This window comes from Callospermophilus lateralis, chromosome 8 (assembly GCF_048772815.1).
Source record: "Callospermophilus lateralis isolate mCalLat2 chromosome 8, mCalLat2.hap1, whole genome shotgun sequence".
NCBI lineage: Eukaryota > Metazoa > Chordata > Mammalia > Rodentia > Sciuridae > Callospermophilus > Callospermophilus lateralis.
The window spans coordinates 41994602-42014489 of NC_135312.1; the positions used below are offsets into that span (position 1 = coordinate 41994602).

The window sequence follows — 19888 nt, forward strand, 5'->3', positions numbered from 1 at the left end:
AAAAAAAGCAAAAAGACTACTTATAATTTTATTTGGTGAGGGAAAGCTAATCATTTGGAATGCATTTATACATGCTGCACCCATATTGCTGATAAGGGTTACAGTCCAGTTCCTTAACTGTTCTAGAAGTTGTCGCTATTATGTTGCCTTATGAAAACTTCAGTGATAATGTCAAGCCTAAATCTGCATTTCTTACTCCACCCAAATCATATAATTTCCCATTAGGTATATTAGGTCAGGTAGTAAGAATGGAAGCAAAGGTATATTTATTTATTTATACCTCGAAGTGATCTCCTAATTTTTCCAAATCAATGTGTATCTTGGATTACAAACACTACTCTTTTTTAAAGAAGAGTTGATTTCTGCCATCTTACTAACAACGTTTTCATTCAATATTTAAAAGTGTATCAATGAATCGATTTCCTGAGATTGGTATATTTCCTGCTAATTCATATGAACCCTACGACCGTTGTTCCTTTTGAACATCAACTAGTTTTTTCCCTGGGTCTGGACTCTAAGATCTAGCCTATAGCTATAACTAGTTTCAAACTCACAATCTGCCCAATAACTCTGGCCTTGCAAACAAAAGCTTGTGCTGGTTGGAAGTCCGGCGCGAAAATCTGAAAGTGTTGTAGGACCTAGACTAGTCGCCACTCTACACATGCCTATAACAAGTGTAGCTCCTGGGTCAGAACTTGCACGCACTTGGGCATGAGCCCCGACCTGGCTAGTCCGAGCAAATCCGAGCCTTACAAACTAGTCAGACTCAGCAGATGTGCACAGACCCAGGGGGAGGGGAGGGTCCCTAAAGGGCAATAGGGCCTGGAAAGGTGGCCAGGACAGACTAAAGTCCCTGGAGGCAGGGTGACTCCCCTCCCCCACAACCTGTTGGATGCCACTGGCAGGTACTGGTCCAGGAAAGAGTGCTCTGTCCTTCTAGTTCTTGGGAGCTCAACAGAGCGCCAATCCTGAACGCGGGAAGCGGCTCACAGAGATGTAAAAGCACTTGTCTCGCCACCCCCACTCCTACCCCTCACCCAGTTGCTCACCGGTGTTGCAGCCCCACGAGTCCCAGAGTGATCACATGTGGCACATCTAGCTGCGTGGGCCACTCTCCAGAAGCTATGCACCCGAACACGCCGCATTCCTCGCGAATCCCCAATTCCTCCAGCTCCATGTCGCTGCCGAAAGCACGTGGAGGAGCTCGTCGCCGCAGCCGAGGTACTAGGACCAAACAGCTGCCTGCACGGCCCTAGAGCCTCAGAGGCTGGCGCTATAGACAGCCGCTTCCTTCCCCGCGGCTAGACCTAGGCTACTGCGGCGGCGCGTGCTTAGGGGGCGTGACCATCTCATCACCACCAGGCCCCGTCCCCCATAGCCCACCAATGAGGGAGAGCGGGAGAAGAGGTTCCGCGACCGAGGGGAGGAGTCGCGGATTTCATGGGGGTGGAGCCAGTCTTCCTCTGGCTATATACCAGAACCTATTTTATCTGCACGTGGCTGTCTCCGTTATTTTCCAGCATCCACATCGGGAATGATGAAAGTAACGGGGTTGGAGTCATTTCTCTCTGGGAACATGTAAACTTTACACGTCCTTTTCCCGGCTTTCCCCCATCACGATTTGGTACGCTCCAACCTATGAACCGCTCCCTCTGGCAAGAAGGGGGCCCCAGTCTACGAGCTCTGCAGCGTGGGGAGGGGCCGCCAGTGCGCGCCACTTTTCTCCTCTATAGGAACAGTGTACGGGGCGGCTTGGAGGCGGGGTGCCGTCGCTGCGCCTGCGCGGCAGGAAACCTCTCGTAAGCGCTCTGGGAGTCGAAGCTTCTCCCCAGTTGTACAGACCCTCCGATTTGGGTCTGTGTAGGCGAACTCGATTTGAGCGGCGCGCGGCTACGCTGCCCCTCCAGGGGGCGTGTCTGTGGGCGGAACTTCCTTCCCCGGCCCTGCGAATCTCTCTTGCCGCTCTTCTTTTCCAGATTTCAGCCGCTTTTCCTAGCGTGGTCGCTGCTTCCAGTCCGTTCAGAATAATGGCGACAGCTGAAAGTGAGTAACAGGAGACCTATTCCCCTTACTCAACAATCTCCCCGCCTTCTGGCCGTGGTGCGGGCTCCGCGGCCGGATTCCAGTGAGCTCTTTGCATTGCTCGGCCTCCCTGCAGCAGTGCACGTAGGCCCGTGGGTGAGCGCACACGTGGCCCAGGCGCTGCGAGACCTTCGTTGGACTTGAAGCACCCCGGGCCTCTCCGAACTCTCCAAAATTCACAAAACTGCTTCTCTGATGGAGGAAGAGGAGCAAAGTAGAGTAAGAGGGTGCCTAGGACGAGAAAAGGTCATCAATAGATGTTGCAAAACAAGCACGTGAAAATTTAGCGTAAACTCTTAAAACCAAAGGCTTGCCTTTCCTGATTGGTTAATCCCCGTCTTTTCGTAAGGTTTATAATTTAACCTGAAAAATTTGTTTAAGTTTTGAGTGGTTTGATAGTATTATTCAAAAAAGTATTCTTTGATGCCTTGATAGCTTTGGAAATTTCCAAAGCCCATAGGCGAAAAAGTTTTCCTTACTTCACTTTGCGTTTGTCAAAATTTGCAGTTACATGATTATTTTGTCCCTGAGTGATTTGATCCACACACACCGGTTTAGAAGTTTATACTAAAGCAAATTGCATTCCACTGACATGTTATTTTTTCTCAAACTTGCCTTTACAGTTTCTAAAAGGTCCTTCTCCTTAAAAATGTTTGTAGTTGGTATCCCTAGAGCCGTTAAATACAGTTGGTACTGGGGGAAATTGACCAAATATACTGTTCTATTGTGTGCATGTATGCATATGTAACAAGGAATCCAGTTATTGTATACAATTATAATGCACCAACAAGAAGAAGAAAAGGAAAAAAAAAAACTAGTCAGAAGTTCTATTCATCCATACTTATATATTGAGGTCTTTTCTACTGAAGTCCTTTGATTTTATTCCATTGTGAATCTATGTTCCATTCAGGTTACCTCTCCAAAGTTTATTTCTTGTTAAACACATTTTGCTCACACTTTTTCATAGAGCAGTGTTAGCTAATAAAAATATGAAAACCAAGTGTGATTTATTTACTCTCACCCTCTTTTTTTTTTTTTTTGCTATGGGCTTCGAACCCAAGGGGCTTATCCACTGGGCCACATCCCCAGCCCCTCAGACAGGGTCTGGCTGAGTTTCTTAGCGACTTCGAACTTGGATCCTCCTGTCTCAGCCTCTAGAGCTGCTGGGATTATAGGCACTATGCCCAGCCTTATAAATTTTTAATTTTCTAGTAGCCATATTGAGAAATGTTGCCTTTTTTCATATTGAATATGGAGCATATTCACAGCCACGTTGGTTAGTGGCTACCTATTGGACAGCACAGTCCTAGAATATTCTTAATTCTCATTGTATTAGTCTATGCTATGCAAAACTTAAATTTCAATTCTGTGAACCTTTCTCAGTTCTCATCAGTCTCTTCTGAATTCATCTGTGAATCTCTGGTAAATCATTTTCACACTCGTAGTGTTGCCAAAAGCTCTGTCCTTTTCCCTGATGCCAATCCAATGATGAGGACACAATTTTGAGAAAAAGGAAAAAGAGGGTTTATTGCTTTGCTAGCAAAGGAGAAACACAGGGGACTCCTGTCCCAAAGGCTGTGATTCTGACCATCAGCAGGAACAGGAGGGCTTTTAAAGAGGTGACTCAAAGGTTACATTCCCTGTGTTACCTATCAGAGTTGTGATTCACTTGTTAATTTGGGAGATAGTAATTTCTGAGATCTGGTACCTATCCCAAAAGTCTGATTACTTAACAATCCTATGGTGGGTGTGTACTCAAGGACAAATAACTCTGTTTGTGATGGGGAAGATTAGGGAGGATCTGGGAGAGAAAGAAACACGTGCATTTTAAAAATAAGTTGCAGTGGCAGAGCAGCAAGGGCTGTATTCAAAGCCTAAAGTGGACATATTTGTCTTTTTTTTTTTTTTTTTATTGGTTGTTCAAAACCCTACAAAGCTCTTGACATATCATATTTCATACATTAGCATACATTAGCTTCAAGTGAGTTATGAACTCCCGACATATTTGTCTTATAGTTAATCTTGCCACATTCTTGACTCTTGCCTCTCATTTATCCTCCCTACTGAATCAGTTGTTCCTCAGTTTTTTAAATATCTTCAGTCTTTGCCCATTGCTCTTTCCATAGATCAGGACATTACTTGTCTGTGTTGCTGCAGTACCATCCTAAACTGGATTCAAATACAGGTCTATCCTTGTACTTTAGTGCTTAAAAGCCTAGTTGTTCTTAGGATAAACTCTAAATTCAATAAACATGGTTTAAAAAGCGTAAAGTATGAGTAGTAAAATGTCTCATCTGTGAGTCTAGTATCAGGCGTAGGAGAGAAATTGTCAAAAGGTTTGTGAGAGTCATAAAAAGAAAGTTGGGGTTCTAGGAAGGGAATGGAGAAATGAGTTTTGAATAGCAAGCTAGAGCTATACCCTGAAGGGCTTTTTAAACCTTGTTAACATGTCTGGATATTACATTAGGAAGGCAGAAATTATTCCTTTGAATTAGGTGCCCCTGAATTGCCATCAATGTCTTTCAAGAATAAAATTTAGCTTGGCTGAGAACAAAGAAAAAAATGTTTCTTGGAGCTAATTAGGATTGCAATCTGCAGCCAGAAAAACACAAATTTCAATAGCCTTGAGTTGGATTTTGAGTTTTTTCAAAGTAGCACAAGAAGGTTTATAATTACATTACTTGTTAATCCAGAATTGTGATTGGTACTGCCAAATAAATTGCCTCCTAAGAAAAGAATTGGGTGCAGCCTTAGTCTTTGGGTAGGCAGTGGGTTGGTTCATTCTATAGAAGGTCAACAGAGGTTATCAGTGTTTCAGGAAACTGCTGTTTGGCCTACTTCAAAGGTCATCTTACTGACCTTTGAAGGTCATGTGTGCAATGTGCTTGACTGATGGGCTTCCATGTTGATGTGCCTCAAACCCAATCCAACAGTGGTCTCCAGGGTCCATGTTAAGTGCCCTAAACGGTGCCCTAAAAGAAAATTTTTATTTTCTTTCTTGACAGTATTTTGTTCAGTCATTACCCCTACTAGTTGGTGATGCAGCCCCTTTCCAACTCTTCTACCTTATTTGCTGCTGTTTTTTTTATTCCTTAGCTACTTCCCCATGCCCCCCTCCCCCAGCAGTGTATATACAACTAGAGCTCCAGGGCTTCCGCCATTCTGAAGTTCCATGCACTCCTTTATCACCTTTTGATTCTTACCACAACTAATTATACCTTACTTTCTTTTGGCTAAATCTTAATCATTTTTCAGATCTCAAGCCTAATTTTCACTTTATTCTAGACTTCTTTGATGTCTAGACTAGTTTAGTTGGCACAGCTATGAACATGTGATCTTATATTTTGTATTTATTACATTATACTTATTATGACATTTAATATCAGGTTTGCTCAGACTCGGTTAGGTCCCTTGAGAGCAGGTTCTAGGTCTCATTTTCTGATACATCTACAGTACCTACAGATGGATACACTCGGAAAATGCTAAAACTTGGGCTAGAGTTCGGAGACCATGAGGATTGATTTCTCCTTCTTTGGAAATTTTAAGTCCTTAAACTTCTATTATCTTAGATCTTCATCTAAAAAATATATATTTATTTATTTATTTTGGTGGGGGTACCAGAGATTGGACTCAAGGGGCACTTGACCACTGAGCCACATCCCCAGCCCTATTTTGTATTTATTTAGAGACAGGATCTCACTGAGTTGCTTAGCTCCTTGCTTAGTGCAAAGAAGGCAGAGGTGGCACAAGCCTGTAATCCCAGCAGCTCAGGAGGCTGAAGCAGGAGATTTGCAAGGCAAGTTCAAAGCCTCAACATTTTAGCTAGGCCCTAAGCAACTCAGTGAGAACCTGTCTCTAAATAAAATAACAAAAAGGGCTGGGGATGTGGCTCAGTAGTTAATTGCCCCTGATTCATTCTTCAGTACTAAAAAAGAAAGAAGAATGCTTACAAATGAGCTAACTTAAAAGCAAATGAAGGAGCCTCTTGCATATTAACTTGAAATCAAGAAACCTACTGGCTGAACTTAAATATTTTGCCTGCCACAGAAAGCAAAAGTTAAGAAAAATACAGCATTTGTTTTCCCCTGCAAGCTAATTTAAATAATGTATTCTGTGTATAAAAAGTACTAGTTATATTAATTTAAAGTAGCTTAATTTTAATTCTGTTTCAGTTTACCTGTGAGAGGCATAGATTGCTAGTGGATACAATATAGGATTTGGTATCAGGAAACCTAGAATTTTGTCTAGCTCTGCATATCCTAACATGGGAGACTTTTTGTCACAGTTTCTAATCTCTATAATTGTTTAAATAATTAGACTTCTTCATAAAATTATGTGATTGTAACAGGGATTCACTTGACACTTTGATATATCCCTTGTAGCTTTGAAACTTACACTTTTTTTTTTCTTTTTCCCAATCTTCTTTCCTGAAGCTTCGCTCTGATTTTCTTTTCCCTAAACTTCTTCCTGATCTCTCCTCCCTAATCTCATTTTCTCTGAATCACTTTTAAAAGCCCCCTGTTCCTGGAATGGGCAAGATCACAGCCTTTGTTTCTCTTTTGCTAGCAAAGCAATAAACCTTTTTTCTTTTTCTCAAAACCGTGTCCTCATTATTGGATTGGCATTGGAGACAAAGACCAGCTTTTGGTTACATGATGATACATGACAAAATAACTTGAATAAGTACATTTTCTGGGGCTCAATGGTAGAGCTCTTGCTTGACATGTGTGAGGCACTGGGTTTGATCCTTAGCACCACATAAAAATAAATAATGTATTGTGTCCATCAACAACTAAAAAAAAAAAAAGATTCTATGCAGATGTCTTAATTTTTATTAAGGTTCTTCCTTAGTTCACTGATTGGTCATTCTAGATGTTTTAATATTGAATATTCAGGAAATTTCTCACTAAAATCTGATAGAGTCCTTTTCTGTGTTTACAGTACTGAACATTGGTAAGAAACTCTATGAGGGTAAAACAAAAGAAGTGTATGAATTGTTAGATAGTCCAGGAAAAGTTCTTCTGCAGTCCAAGGACCAGATTACAGCAGGAAATGCAGCCAGAAAGAATCATCTGGAAGGAAAAGCTGCAATCTCCAATAAAATTACCAGTTGTATTTTTCAGTTGTTACAAGAAGCAGGTAAGTGCCTCCCCTTCTCTTTCTGTCTTTCCCTCTCTCCTTTCTCCTTTCTCTCTTTTCTATTTCTTTCTTATTTTGATTCGTTTTATGGGGAAATGACATTATTTAGGTCTACAACATGTTACCAGCTGAGTTTTTAGTTTTTATAAGGAGGAGGTAAATTGCTCCCCTGCCGTGTCCCCAGCCCCCCATCACATTGATCTCTATTGGGGAGATGGCATTGTTTGAATTAACAACCTATTGTTTGGGGGTGACTACTATACACCTTGACATTTTGCTACAGTCTTTGTCAAGTACACTGTCCCTCTGCAATTTCTTTCTGATAGGCCATCTTCAGTCTTAAATTAACTGTGAAAGAAGACCACCTTTGTATTAGCAGCTCTAATTAATGAACTGTTCCTCCCTGAAATTTTATAGATTGTTCTTTTCTCTGCCTGTTGAAAACAATACAGAATTTCAAATCCCTCTTCCATTTATTTTAAAGTCCAAAAGTATTTGAAGATAGCAACTACCTTTTACCTTGTCATTTCCCAAGAAAGGGAATTGGACTTGATCAAAGATCTCTAGAGTTCCCTACTACTTAAAAATTGAAGGAAAACTCTATTTATGATAGAAAAATCAAATCAAAAGACTAAATTAACATCCAAATGTCATATAGAGACAATTTGGAGGGAAGGAAGGGGAATAGAATAATTTTTTTCTTCAGTGATTCAGTCAGCTACTGGTTGATCTGTAGCTTTTTAAATCTCTGCTATTAGAAGATTTGTCCTTTTTCCCTATAGTGTAAGAGGCCTCATTTCCTTAGATCACTCAATCTTTGAAGCCTTGGATTCCATATCTATAACCATAGAGCTTTGTTCTTTGTTTCCTGCAGTTCTAATCTTATAATTTAGTATCTTTCCTTCCTTATGCAAAATAGTCCTAGTTACTCTTTCATTTCTTTTATCTTCCAGTAAGCACTAATCTTTTCTAAAACCACATTTGGGGTTTAATACATTTGTTTTCAGTCAGGACAGATGTACCTGCCTTCCACAAATTCACAGAGTAGTTAACCATAAATTCATTGTGTCATTGCATTCCTGGAGTAGTTTGTCCTCTTCCAAAATATCCTGTTTTACATTTTAAGTTAATGTGGGGGAAAAAATGTTAGTTGCAAACCTGAATTGTTATCTGTATTTAAATACCTCTTTGCATTGAAAATGAGTGTATTGCTATAACTTTAAAGGACCATCCATAGTTCCTAAGTTATAGGGTTTTTATTTCAAGGCTTCCTTAATTGCTGGAATGAATGAGAACATGCACTAGAGAGTGGATCAAACTAAATTTAGGTTCCTTTTGTAATGCAGATAAATGTCTGATCTACCTTATTAAATAGATTTCAGTACTTTTTTTTTTTTAAATCAATATATAGGTATCAAAACTGCTTTCACCAGAAAATGTGGAGAAACAGCTTTCATTGCGCCCCAGTGTGAAATGATTCCAATCGAATGGGTTTGTAGAAGAATAGCAACTGGTTCTTTTCTCAAAAGAAATCCTGGTGTCAAGGAAGGATATAAGTTTTACCCACCAAAAGTGGAGATGTTTTTCAAGGTAATAATTTTATGCTTCTGTATCTTACTATAAGGTAGCAGCAAAGTTAAAATTATAAACTCAAAAGATTTTGAAGTTTTTGATATGGGTAATGTTGTAGATATTTATGCCAATAAAGTACACTTTCATTAACAATGACAAATCAGGTTTTTAAAAGAAAATGTACTTACTTTTAGACCAAGTTGACTAAGAAAGGGAACAAACTTAAAAATTTAACACTAATTGGGAAGAAATATAACATTTAATTCAAAATTTACAGTTAAAATCTTTCTGTATTCTAATATAGGAAAACATATTGTCAGTGTCTCATGAGCAAAACTATATAAGAATATAGGAATCAATGGTTATAATTTTTTATAGACTTTGTTCGAACCACTTTACCCCTCCTATCTTGTTAAGCATAGATATTAAAATTGTAAATTATGTTTAAATTTGTTTATTGAGAGAAGATAAATTTCTTTCAAATACTTTATGACCTAGAAAAAGTTACTTACCTAAATACCTTGAATTTTAAAGTAGCTATTAAAAGCAAATAAATTAGCTGGGGTGCTGTGGCGCATGCCTGTAATCCCAGCAGCTCAGGAGGCTGAAGCAGGAGGATCGCAAGTTCAAAGCCAGTCTCAGCAAAAGTGAGGTGCTAAGCAACTCAGTGAGACCCTGTCTGTAAACAGAGTACAAATAGGGCTGGGCATGTGGCTCTGTGGTCTAGTGCCTGTGTGTTCTACTCTGGTTAACCCCTCCCCCCACCAAAAAAAAAAAAAAAGCAAATGAATTAAAATAATTACTTTGAACTAAAGGATATTTTATTTTTTTATTTTATTTTTATAGAGAGAGGTGAGAGAGAGACAGAGAATTTTTAATATTTATTTTTTAGTTTTCAGCGGACACAACATCTTTGTTTGTATGTGGTACTGAGGATCGAACCCGAGCCGCACGTATGCCAGGCGAGCGCACTACCACTTGAGCCACATCCCCAGCCCTAAAGGATATTTTAAACAAAATTGTTTTTAGAGAAAACGAATATTCCTGAGGAATTTATGCTCAAGGAGAAGTACTTTTTTCTGAAAAGTTCAAAAAAATTGTAATTATAGTACTATACTTTATTCCTAGGATGATGCCAATAATGATCCACAGTGGTCTGAGGAACAGCTCATTGCTGCAAAACTTTGCTTTGCTGGAGTTACTATAGGCCAAACTGAAGTGGACATCATGAATCATGCTACACAAACTATTTTTGAAATACTGGAGAAATCCTGGTTGCCCCAGAACTGTACATTGGTTGATATGAAGGTACTAGAAAACAGAAATTTACAAGTAAAGGTTATTATAACTGAGAAGTGTCTTTAGTAATATCATTTTTTAAAACGTGTTCTTTGGCAATATGCCATTTCTAGATTGAATTTGGTGTTGACATAACCACCAAAGAAATTGTTCTTGCTGATGTTATTGATAATGATTCCTGGAGACTCTGGCCATCAGGGGATCGAAGCCAGCAGAAAGACAAACAGGTAAGTAATGCTGTGAATTTTTATCCTTTGAAAGATCAGATTGGGACAGGAAAAACAAAGGAAAGATAAGGTGTGTATCCTTATGAATCTGATTTGTTAATTTCCATTTACTTTTAAAGATAAGTATCTCCTATATCTTGGACATTAGTAATAAACTTATAAAGCAGATTTCTTGTTTATCATCTTCATCGACTCTCCAAAACTAACAGAATAAGTATTGTCCTTGTTTGGCTAGTTGAAAACTAAGACTCTAAGGGGATAGTATCTTCACAAGTACAAGAATAACTGGCAGATCTGGGACTCTACACCAAGTCTTCTGGTCTTAATCAGGCTCCATTCTGTTTTTTCCTAATAAAAATTAGGTTGAGATCCTCTGTATGCTTAATACACAGGAATTCTCAAGGCTATTAATTGTAGATGCTAGTGTAGAAAGCACTTAACCTTAAAGGAAAATAAAACTTTTACTTCACTATTGAACTTTCTCTAATTTAGGAATTTCTATATTGAGATACATTTTCAGATATCTCATTTAAAAAGTTATCACACTCCCTACTCAAAACTCATAAACCGGATCATTTCTAACTTCCTATCTTATTTTCTAGTCTTACCGTGACCTCAAAGAAGTAACTCCTGAAGGGCTCCAAATGGTAAAGAAAAACTTTGAGTGGGTTGCAGAGAGAGTAGAGGTAATTTTCTGTAGTAAACCTGTACTGTTACGTGTTTTTCTTCTAAGAAAACCTTGTTTCAAAATAAAATGTGAAAGATATAGTGTTTTTCTCTTCTTCAGTGACTTTGAAAGAGAGGAACACCTTTATGAAATGTTCCAGTCTACTACCCTTACTGGTATACTAGAACTCTCTGCTAGTAAGCTGGCAAGTGTATTGTTTCAAGTTCCTGATAGGGAAACCTGGGAACCTGTCAACTCCCTGTCCCTGTAGGAGAAACTTTACATTTCCTATCATTCCCTACTACAGTGCCAACATCATAGGATGGATGGAATGCCATGTAATTTTATTTTTTAATTTAAAAAGTTTTTGTTTGTGGTGCTAGGAAACAAACCAGGGCCCCTGTGCATGCTAGGCAAGTGCTTTCTCACTCAGCTATATCCTCAGTCCCTCCATTTTACTTGATTCTTTATGTTACTGGTCTTTGAAACCTTAAAGCAACATCCCAGTCCCCTTCACATAATTATAAAATGTCACTTTAATTTTTTTTAATATTACTTTTAGTTGTAAATCGACATTTATTTATATGTGGTGCTGAGAATCAAACTTGGTGCTTCACATATGCTAGGCAAGTGCTCTATCACTGAGTCACAACCCCAGCCTTCACTTTAATTTTTATGATATTACAATTACTATAGTTACATGGGAGTTCGAGGGAGTATCTGATTATCCAATGATCATAATCACCTTTTAGAACATTATTTCCATGTTGCCAGACACAATTGCACACACCTGTAATCCCAGTGATTTAGGAGGCTGAGGCAGGATTGCAGGCCAGCCTCAACAACTTAATGAGACTTCTCTCAAAGTAAACATAAAAGTGGGGGTGGGGGTACTGGGAATGTAGCTTAGTGATAAAGCATCCTGGAATTCTATCCCTGGTACCACAAAAAAAAAAAAAAAAATTTTTTTTAAACAACCAACTTACAAATATATATAATAATATAATATGACCTCTAGTTTGGCTGATCATGCTATTAAACATCTTTAGAATGAAATGGTTGATTATAAAGTTTCTTGAATAATAATTAAAAGGCTTGAGAATTTTATTAATAAATATTATTTATCTGATTTAAAATCTTCTCCATTAGGTCTTAATTATGAAGACCACTGTCCTTTATACAGAAAAGTTATTTTTAAAGTGGATCCTCTCATTTTGTTCTGTTTGTCTCTCTCTCAAATTTGATTTAAGAGAATTATCTGTCAAGATACAATTTTACAATTTACTTCTGTAAATTGACTGTTCTTATTGTACTCATTCCTGTTTGTCCGTTTTTGTCTTGTTCTTTTTCATATCCATGTTTTTCTATTTTAGTTGCTTCTGAAATCAGAAAGTCAGTGCAGGGTTGTAGTACTGATGGGTTCAACTTCTGATCTCGGCCACTGTGAAAAAATCAAAAAGGCTTGTGGAAATTATGGAATTCCCTGTGAGCTTCGGGTAACATCTGCCCATAAAGGACCAGATGAAACATTGAGGATTAAAGCTGAGTATGAAGGTAAACTTCAAATAATTAGACCATTTTAGGTGTTGTTTGTTTTGCCAAAAAAAAAAAAATGTGTTTTAGACTAATACCAAAAAGTTGCTTTTCCATATTCCCAAGGGTAAGTCTTGAAATATGCTATGCTTTCAAGATACTCACCTCCAAAGAGCATAAGATATGGGGTGCTTGAAAAAGAAAGAAGCAGGAAAAAAGAATTGAAAATGCAAACCTGAGGGAAATCAGACTAGAACTGTGAGGATCTCTGATATCTTGATCTGATAAGCATCCCTTTGAGCATTGTCTCTTAACGTTCTCCAATAGAAAAGCCCCATAGAGGTTCCAGGAGGCCTGAGTTAAAATTGCAGATCCTCTCTGGTATCTTTAATGGTTAACCTTCCCTGGAAGACAGTCAAACATGAAGCCACATAGTTTTATATTCGGAATATAAGTATGTAAAAGAAATGATAAGACAGCATTGATGTAAAATAATAGCTTCCTGGGTTCAGAACCAAATATTTCCCTACTGGAAAAAATGTTGATTGACACTTGTAATGGTCATTGTTCCAGGAGTGTACTTATTGGTTTTGTTTACTTTGTGATACCAGAGATTAAACCCAAGACCTCACACATGCTAGGCAAGCACTAAGCTAAATCTTCAGCCCTTTTAATTTTTATTTTGAGATAGGTTCTCCCTAAGTTACTGAGGCTGACCTTGAACTTGTGAGATCATCTTTCTTTAATTCCCAATTAGTTGAAATTATGGGTATGCACCATTACACCTGACCCAGGAGTGATTTAAGACATAAGGGCACATTCTTTTTTTAAAAAAAATTGTTAAATCTTTTAAATGCTTAGCATAATAATCATCTTATGATTTCCCTAGGGGATGGCATTCCTACTGTATTTGTGGCAGTGGCAGGCAGAAGCAATGGTTTGGGCCCAGTGATGTCTGGTAACACTGCATATCCAGTTATCAGCTGTCCTCCCCTCACATCAGACTGGGGAGCTCAGGATGTGTGGTCTTCTCTTCGATTACCCAGTGGTAAGTTACACTGAAAAATTTTTTTAACTGTTGTTTACAAAAATTGAAATATATATAACAGTGTGGAGAATAGCATAATGAAATCTCATATACCTATCACCCAGGCTCAGCAAGTAATGTTTTGGTTCATGTATAAACCCCCCTTTTGGGTTGGGTTATTTTAAACATTGCAATATTTTATACTTAAATATATTTAAGTATGCATCTCCAAGCAATAAGAACTCTAGCTTGTTTAAATCATAATTATGTTACCTGATTTACCATCTGAGAAAAAATAGTAATAATTTCTTAAAATCATCTTATTTCTAGTTGTGTCTCTTTTTTTTTCCTTTTTTTTTTTTTTTTACTTGTAGATGGACACACAATATCTTTGCTTATTAATTTAGTTTTTAATCTGCTGCAGAGGATCAAATCAGTGCCTCATACATGCTAGGCAAGTGCTCTGCCACTGAGCTACAGCCCCAGTCCTGCCCATCTGTTTTTACAGATGCTTAAATTAGGATCCAACAAAGTCTGTGTATTGAATTTAGTTGATATGAGTTGTCTTTTTTTTTCTTTTAATATTTTTTAGTTGTAGTTGGATACAATACCTTTGTTTGATTTATTTATTTTTATGTGGTGCTGAGGTTCGAACCCAGGGCCTCGTGCTAGGTGAGCAATCTACCTCTGAGGCACAACCCCAGCCCATGAGTTAAGTCTTTTTATAATTATTTATTTATTTATTTATTTTATTTTTAGTGGTAGGTGGACACAGTACCTTTATTTTTATGTGGTGCCAAGGATTGAACCCAGTGTCTCATGCATGCTAGGCAAGTGCTGTTCCACTGAGCCAGCCCAGGTCTTTCTTTTTTTTTTTTTTTTTTAATATTTATTTTTGAGCCTTGCACATGCTAGGCAAGCACTCTACAGCTGAGCCACAACCCCAGTCCTATTTTGTATTTGCATTTTATTTAGAGACAGGGTTTCAATGAGTTGCTTATCACTTTGCTTTTGCTGAGGCTGGCTTTGAACTCTCGATCCTCCTTTCTTAATCCCCCTACCTCTAAGATTACAGGTGTGTGCCATCACACCCAACTTGAATTTTTTTCTTTATGGAAACTTAGGATCTTTTATCTGTACTGATTATTCTTAAATTTCACACAAATGTGATTTGGTAAGTCTGTTTTTATTGTGTATGGCTTTGTGGGCTCTTTTAATAAGATACTTTATTCCTTAAATCATAGAGAATTTAAATTATTTTTTACCCCTCCATTGTCTTTGTTCTCTCATTTTTTTAATTTATTCTTCATATTTGGATTTCCTTGGTTTCTATTTTCTTTTGTTGCTGTACTTTCTGATATGGCCTCAGTTTTGTATCACATCCTAACCTTCTGTTGAGTTTTTCATTTTGAATATAGTAGTTTTACATGTCTAATAGCTTTTTTTTATTCTCTTAGTTTCCCCCCCCCCCCCGAAAGAGTATCATTTTATTGTTTAATCTATGCAGTAACATCTTTTTCTGATTTTGCGGTCTTTTTCTTATTAATTCATTTCTTCAACTCTGGTAATTGAGCTTGAATGGGGTACTGTTAAAAAACAGTTGGAAACTGGCTCTACTGTGGGTTGATCTGGTAGTTACTCTCCATATAATCTCACACATCAGTGACTAGGTCTTTTCTTGTTAGAATTACACAGAGAAATTTTGTCCCCATCTTTTGCCTGTATGAATAAATTTGGCTGCCAGCATTCAGGAAGCTTAGGGGGGAATCTCAACGTGTGTGTGTAAACTTCACTCCCTGTTTTCACTATATCATTCCTTGCCTCAACTATGCCTGATATCCCCCCAGTTCAGAGACTGAAGTGTTTAATCTCAGATAAATTGAAAACTCTGCCATGTTGAGGCACTTTCTCAGGTAGAGAAAGGAAAGAGTTCTTGAGGGCCTAATTACTTCTTAGACTTTTATTGTTTGGTCCTCTTCTTTTTGGCCCAATTTTTATTTCCACTTCATGCCTCCCTCAAAGGTATCTGGTGCAACTGATTCCTCTTTTAGCAGGGTTCTGTGATAGTAGTTAGGTTGCTTCTCTTTTTTTTTTTCTTTTTTCTTAATCTAGTAAGTTAGTTACCACTTTATTTGCTTTTCAGTTGTCAAAATGTTACTTTTGTTTATCTCTTTGTCCTAATATGTTTATGCCTATTTTCTTTATTCCCTTTAAGGTGGATTTAGTATGGTTCCAGAGATATATCTTGTGCTTAATCATCTTCACTAGATCCTTAACTTCACATTGTTTACATAAACTTTTCGAGTTTAATATTCACTGTAGCTATAAATAAAGCTATTGATCAAATTTATGCCAGAGGAACTATATACCTATCGTCCATGGACATTAGAAAAGGGAACTATGGAGGTGGGGTAGAGTGTTTCCCTCACATGCACAAAGCCCTGAGTTCAATCCCCAGCACCACTTAAAAAAAAAAAAAAGAAAGGGAACTATGATGAGCAAAAATAGGACAGTTTTTATCTAGTGCTATTCAAGGAGAGAGAGGGACTCTGGGAAATGTGTACATTCTGGTCACTAGAATTAGAGATAATCTGTGTGTGCATGTGTATTACTGGGTATTGAACCCAGAAATCCTCTAACATTGAGCCACACCCTAGTCCTTTTTATTTTATTTTGAAATGGGGTCTCACTAAGCTGCTGAGTCTGTCCTCAAATTTATAATCCTCTCACCTCATCCTCTCCAGTCTCTAGGATTACAGGTGTCTGCCACTACACCTGACTATGGACAGTGTTTTTGAAAAATAGTTTTATAGTCACTTGTACATAAGATCCTGAAAGATTGCTCATCTTTCTTTCTATGATGTCTTGTTCACTAGATAACCATTTTGATTTGTTTATTCGTTTCGTTTGAGGTGTTGGGGGATTGAACCCAGGACATCGTATATGTTAGGCAAGCACTCTATCACTGAGCCCTTGTACTTTGATTATTAACTGACACTTCAATTTTTTGTCTTTTCTCTTTGTGAACTATAGGTCTTGGCTGCTCCACCATACTTTCTCCAGAAGGATCAGCTCAGTTTGCAGCTCAGATATTTGGATTAAACAACCATCTGATATGGGCCAAACTGCGAGCAAGCATACTGAACACATGGATTTTCTTGAAGCAGGCTGACAGGAAAATCAGAGAACATAGTTTATAAAAAAGAATGTCATTTCATTTTTTTAGGCGAAAAAATACAAATTTCTAGTTCAGCTGCAGAAGAAAAAGCAAGATGAAAAGATGATTTTAGATCGGAAACCAATTTATTAGTGAATAAACACTTCTTGATGGATGGATTAAAAGGTCATCTGTTCATATTAATATTTCTTCATTGGTAGTGAAATTACTGTAGAAACATTTTCAGATTAATCTCTTACCCCACTATATGATCATTGTTAGATAACATTTTTTAAATGCTAATAAAATCCTATTATAAAGCTCCAAAGTTATTACTTGACCTTCTGTATTGTAACCTATAAGTTTTAGAAAGTATTGATTATATCTTGGGTGATAAGAGTAACATAGTCCTTTCATTTTATGGTCTTTACAAATTTGAAGGCATGGTTTTTTATTTGTACCTCAGAAAATGATGTGCATTTACATGTATTTTGGGCTTTTTTTTTTTTTGTTATCGGCGGACACAACATCTTTGTTTTTTGTATGTGGTGCTGAGGATCAAACCCAGGCCGCACACATGTCAGGTGAGTGCGCTACCGCTTGAGCCACATCCCCAGCCCTATTTTGGGCTATTAATACATCTTCTTTGTGGTTTTTTTTTTTTTTTTTTTTTTGGTGGTATGATGAAACTCAACACAAGCATTCTTTCTACCACTGAGCTACAACCCCAACCCTGGGTTTTTATTTTCAAGTTTTTTCTTTCTCTCTCTCTCTCTCTCTCTCTCTTTTTTTTTTTTTTTTTTAAGAAAAGTTGAGATTGGTGCAGGCCAAAGAGGAAAACACATGAAATAAGATGAAAGGACACTGTAGAAGTCATGGAAAGGGGACTTTTTTGATACTTTCTCTGATGTTTATCAGGACATTTCCCCACAGGAAAAAAAGTAGTCACCTTTGCCATCCCAAATGAAAGACTGAATTCAACTTACTTAGCTGTGAAACTTGATATGGTTGTTACCAAATGCTCAGTTCTTGTCCCCAATGCCAATCCAATAATGAGGGCATGGTTTTGAGAAAAAGGAAAAAGAAGTTTTTATGCTTTGCTAGCAAAGGAGAAACAGGGGACTCCTGTCCCAGAAGCTGTGATTCTGCCCATCAGCAGGAACAGGACGCTTTAAAGAGGTGACTGTTGGAGTTATAATTCACTTGTTAACATGGGAGGTGGATAGTCATTTCTGAGATCTTCTGCTACCATCTCCAAAGCTGAATTACTCCTTTCCTATAGTGGGTGAGTACTCAAGGACAGACAAATCTGCCTAAAATGGGGAAGAGAGGTAATCATGTTTCTCCTGAGATTAAGGAGAATCAAGAAGAGAGGAGGAAAAACACCTCCATTTTAAAAATAAGATGCGGTGGCAGAGCAGCAAGGGCTATATTCAAAGCATAAAGTAGACAGACCACTGTTACATGGTGGGTGCATCTGTGGGTCATAAACTTTTTTTAGTTCTAATAAGACATGTTTTAGCCACACTAATAATCACCAGCCTACCATCATTTGCAGAAATTGATCTCCCTGTTGATAATATTAGGGTCTTTTTGGCTAATGTAAGAGTAATTAGGATGCACCTCTGTAGGAGCACTGGTTACTAAGAGATAAGTTGTGTTTTATTTGGATCTTAGCTGTGATTTGACCCAAGTCGATTCTGTTGCAGTGTTTTCGCTTTTCTTGTGCTCATCACATTCCTATTTGAGATGGGTAACCTAACAATAGTAAATTGATTCCCCTTGCTAACCTTCCTATTCTCTTGGCCTGTTGCTCTACTGGCACCTTCCCAATAGTCCTTTTAATACTGTTTTAAACATTTTTGTATTGGTCGATAATGGACTTTTATTTACTTATTTATATATGTGGTGCTGAGAATCAAACCCAGTGCCTCACATGTGCTAGGCAAGCACTCAACCACTGAGCCATAACCCCAGCGGCTGCCTGCCACCCCTCCCTGCCAATGGTCTTAAAGGACGATTTCTTTCTTTTTTGGTACTGAGGATCTAGAGACAGGGTCTCTAAATTGCTCAGCACTTAAGTAAACTGCTAAGACTGGCTCTGAACACAACTCTCCTGCCTCGGTCTCTCAAACTGCTGGGATTACATAGGTGTGCCTCCAGGCCTGGCAGGATTAGTTTCTTATGTATACCATGGGTAGCTTGTGATTACCTGCCACTTTCCAATACCAACTACTGTGCCTATAAGTTCATAAAAAGCATGCAATATTTAGGAAGGGTGAAATCACAGAATATAGAGAAGGTTTTTATATAGATTTAGCATTATTTCATTACATTGTCTTTTCTCTTTTTGTAAAGCATTGGTGAAATCCTCATTATAGTTCATCTTCAATCTATAAACCAGTATTTTGAAATCACATTGTGCAGCCCCTGAGAGTATTACAGATTCCTGAATGTTAATCTGGTGTCCACCTTGAACTTATTTGTAAGATTTTACATGTATATTTTTAAAAATATATTTTTTGTAGTTGTCTTTATTTAATGTGCTGAGGGTCGAACCCAGTGCCTCACGTGTGCCAGGCAAGTGCTCTGCCACCGAACTACAGCCCCAGCCCCTGCATGTGTATTTTTATGAGAACAGGGAAATGTTAGCTTTCTCCAAAGACCTGATTCTCCTAAAATTCTAAGAATATCTGCTACAGATTAAATTTTGATAAGACCTTTCCTACACATTCTTATTTCTCACCTCCAAACTGTTAATAAACTGCTTAGAAATTTTGGCTCATTTCCAGAGATTCAGTTCAACAAATTGTTAATAAACTGCTATCTCATCACTTGTGTGTTAGCTTCTCATCACTGTGACCAAAATACCTGACAAGCAACTTAGATGAGGGAAAGTTCATTTGGGCTCATTTTCAGAGATTCAGTTTATGGTCCGATGACTCCACTGTTCTGGACCCAATGTGAGGCAGAACATCATGAAGGAAGGATGTGGAAGAGGAATGCTGCTTCATCCAGGTAGCCAGGAAGCCAAGGGGGTTGGATGGAAAGGGGCTGCAGGGAAGATGAACCCTTCCTAGGTACATACCTAAGTTACCCACCTCCTCTGGGAGCATCATACCTGTGGTATCTATATACCACACCTAAACTAAGATGGACTAATTGGCTTACACTTCTAACTTTAA

At 38.1% G+C, this 19888-nt stretch overlaps 2 protein-coding genes across 4 annotated transcripts in view; one reads left to right on the top strand and one right to left on the bottom strand.

Annotated features, from left to right (window-relative positions):
• Ppat (phosphoribosyl pyrophosphate amidotransferase) overlaps positions 1–1304 on the bottom strand; it is a 43082-nt gene extending 41778 nt beyond the window's left edge. For both annotated transcript variants that reach the window (XM_076864376.2, XM_076864377.1), the window contains exon 1: positions 1050–1304. In XM_076864376.2, coding sequence (XP_076720491.1) covers positions 1050–1177 — 128 coding nt within the window. In that variant the 5' untranslated portion in view covers positions 1178–1304. The remainder of the gene's footprint in view (positions 1–1049) is intronic.
• The window catches only part of Paics (phosphoribosylaminoimidazole carboxylase and phosphoribosylaminoimidazolesuccinocarboxamide synthase), a 37717-nt gene extending 20686 nt beyond the window's left edge, over positions 1–17031 (top strand). For both annotated transcript variants that reach the window (XM_076864373.2, XM_076864374.2), the window contains 9 exons: positions 1977–2043; positions 7024–7221; positions 8633–8811; positions 9922–10101; positions 10206–10319; positions 10922–11005; positions 12360–12540; positions 13409–13567; positions 16580–17031. In XM_076864373.2, coding sequence (XP_076720488.1) covers positions 1977–2043; positions 7024–7221; positions 8633–8811; positions 9922–10101; positions 10206–10319; positions 10922–11005; positions 12360–12540; positions 13409–13567; positions 16580–16746 — 1329 coding nt within the window. In that variant the 3' untranslated portion in view covers positions 16747–17031. The remainder of the gene's footprint in view (positions 1–1976; positions 2044–7023; positions 7222–8632; positions 8812–9921; positions 10102–10205; positions 10320–10921; positions 11006–12359; positions 12541–13408; positions 13568–16579) is intronic.
• Positions 17032–19888: the final 2857 nt, after the last annotated feature.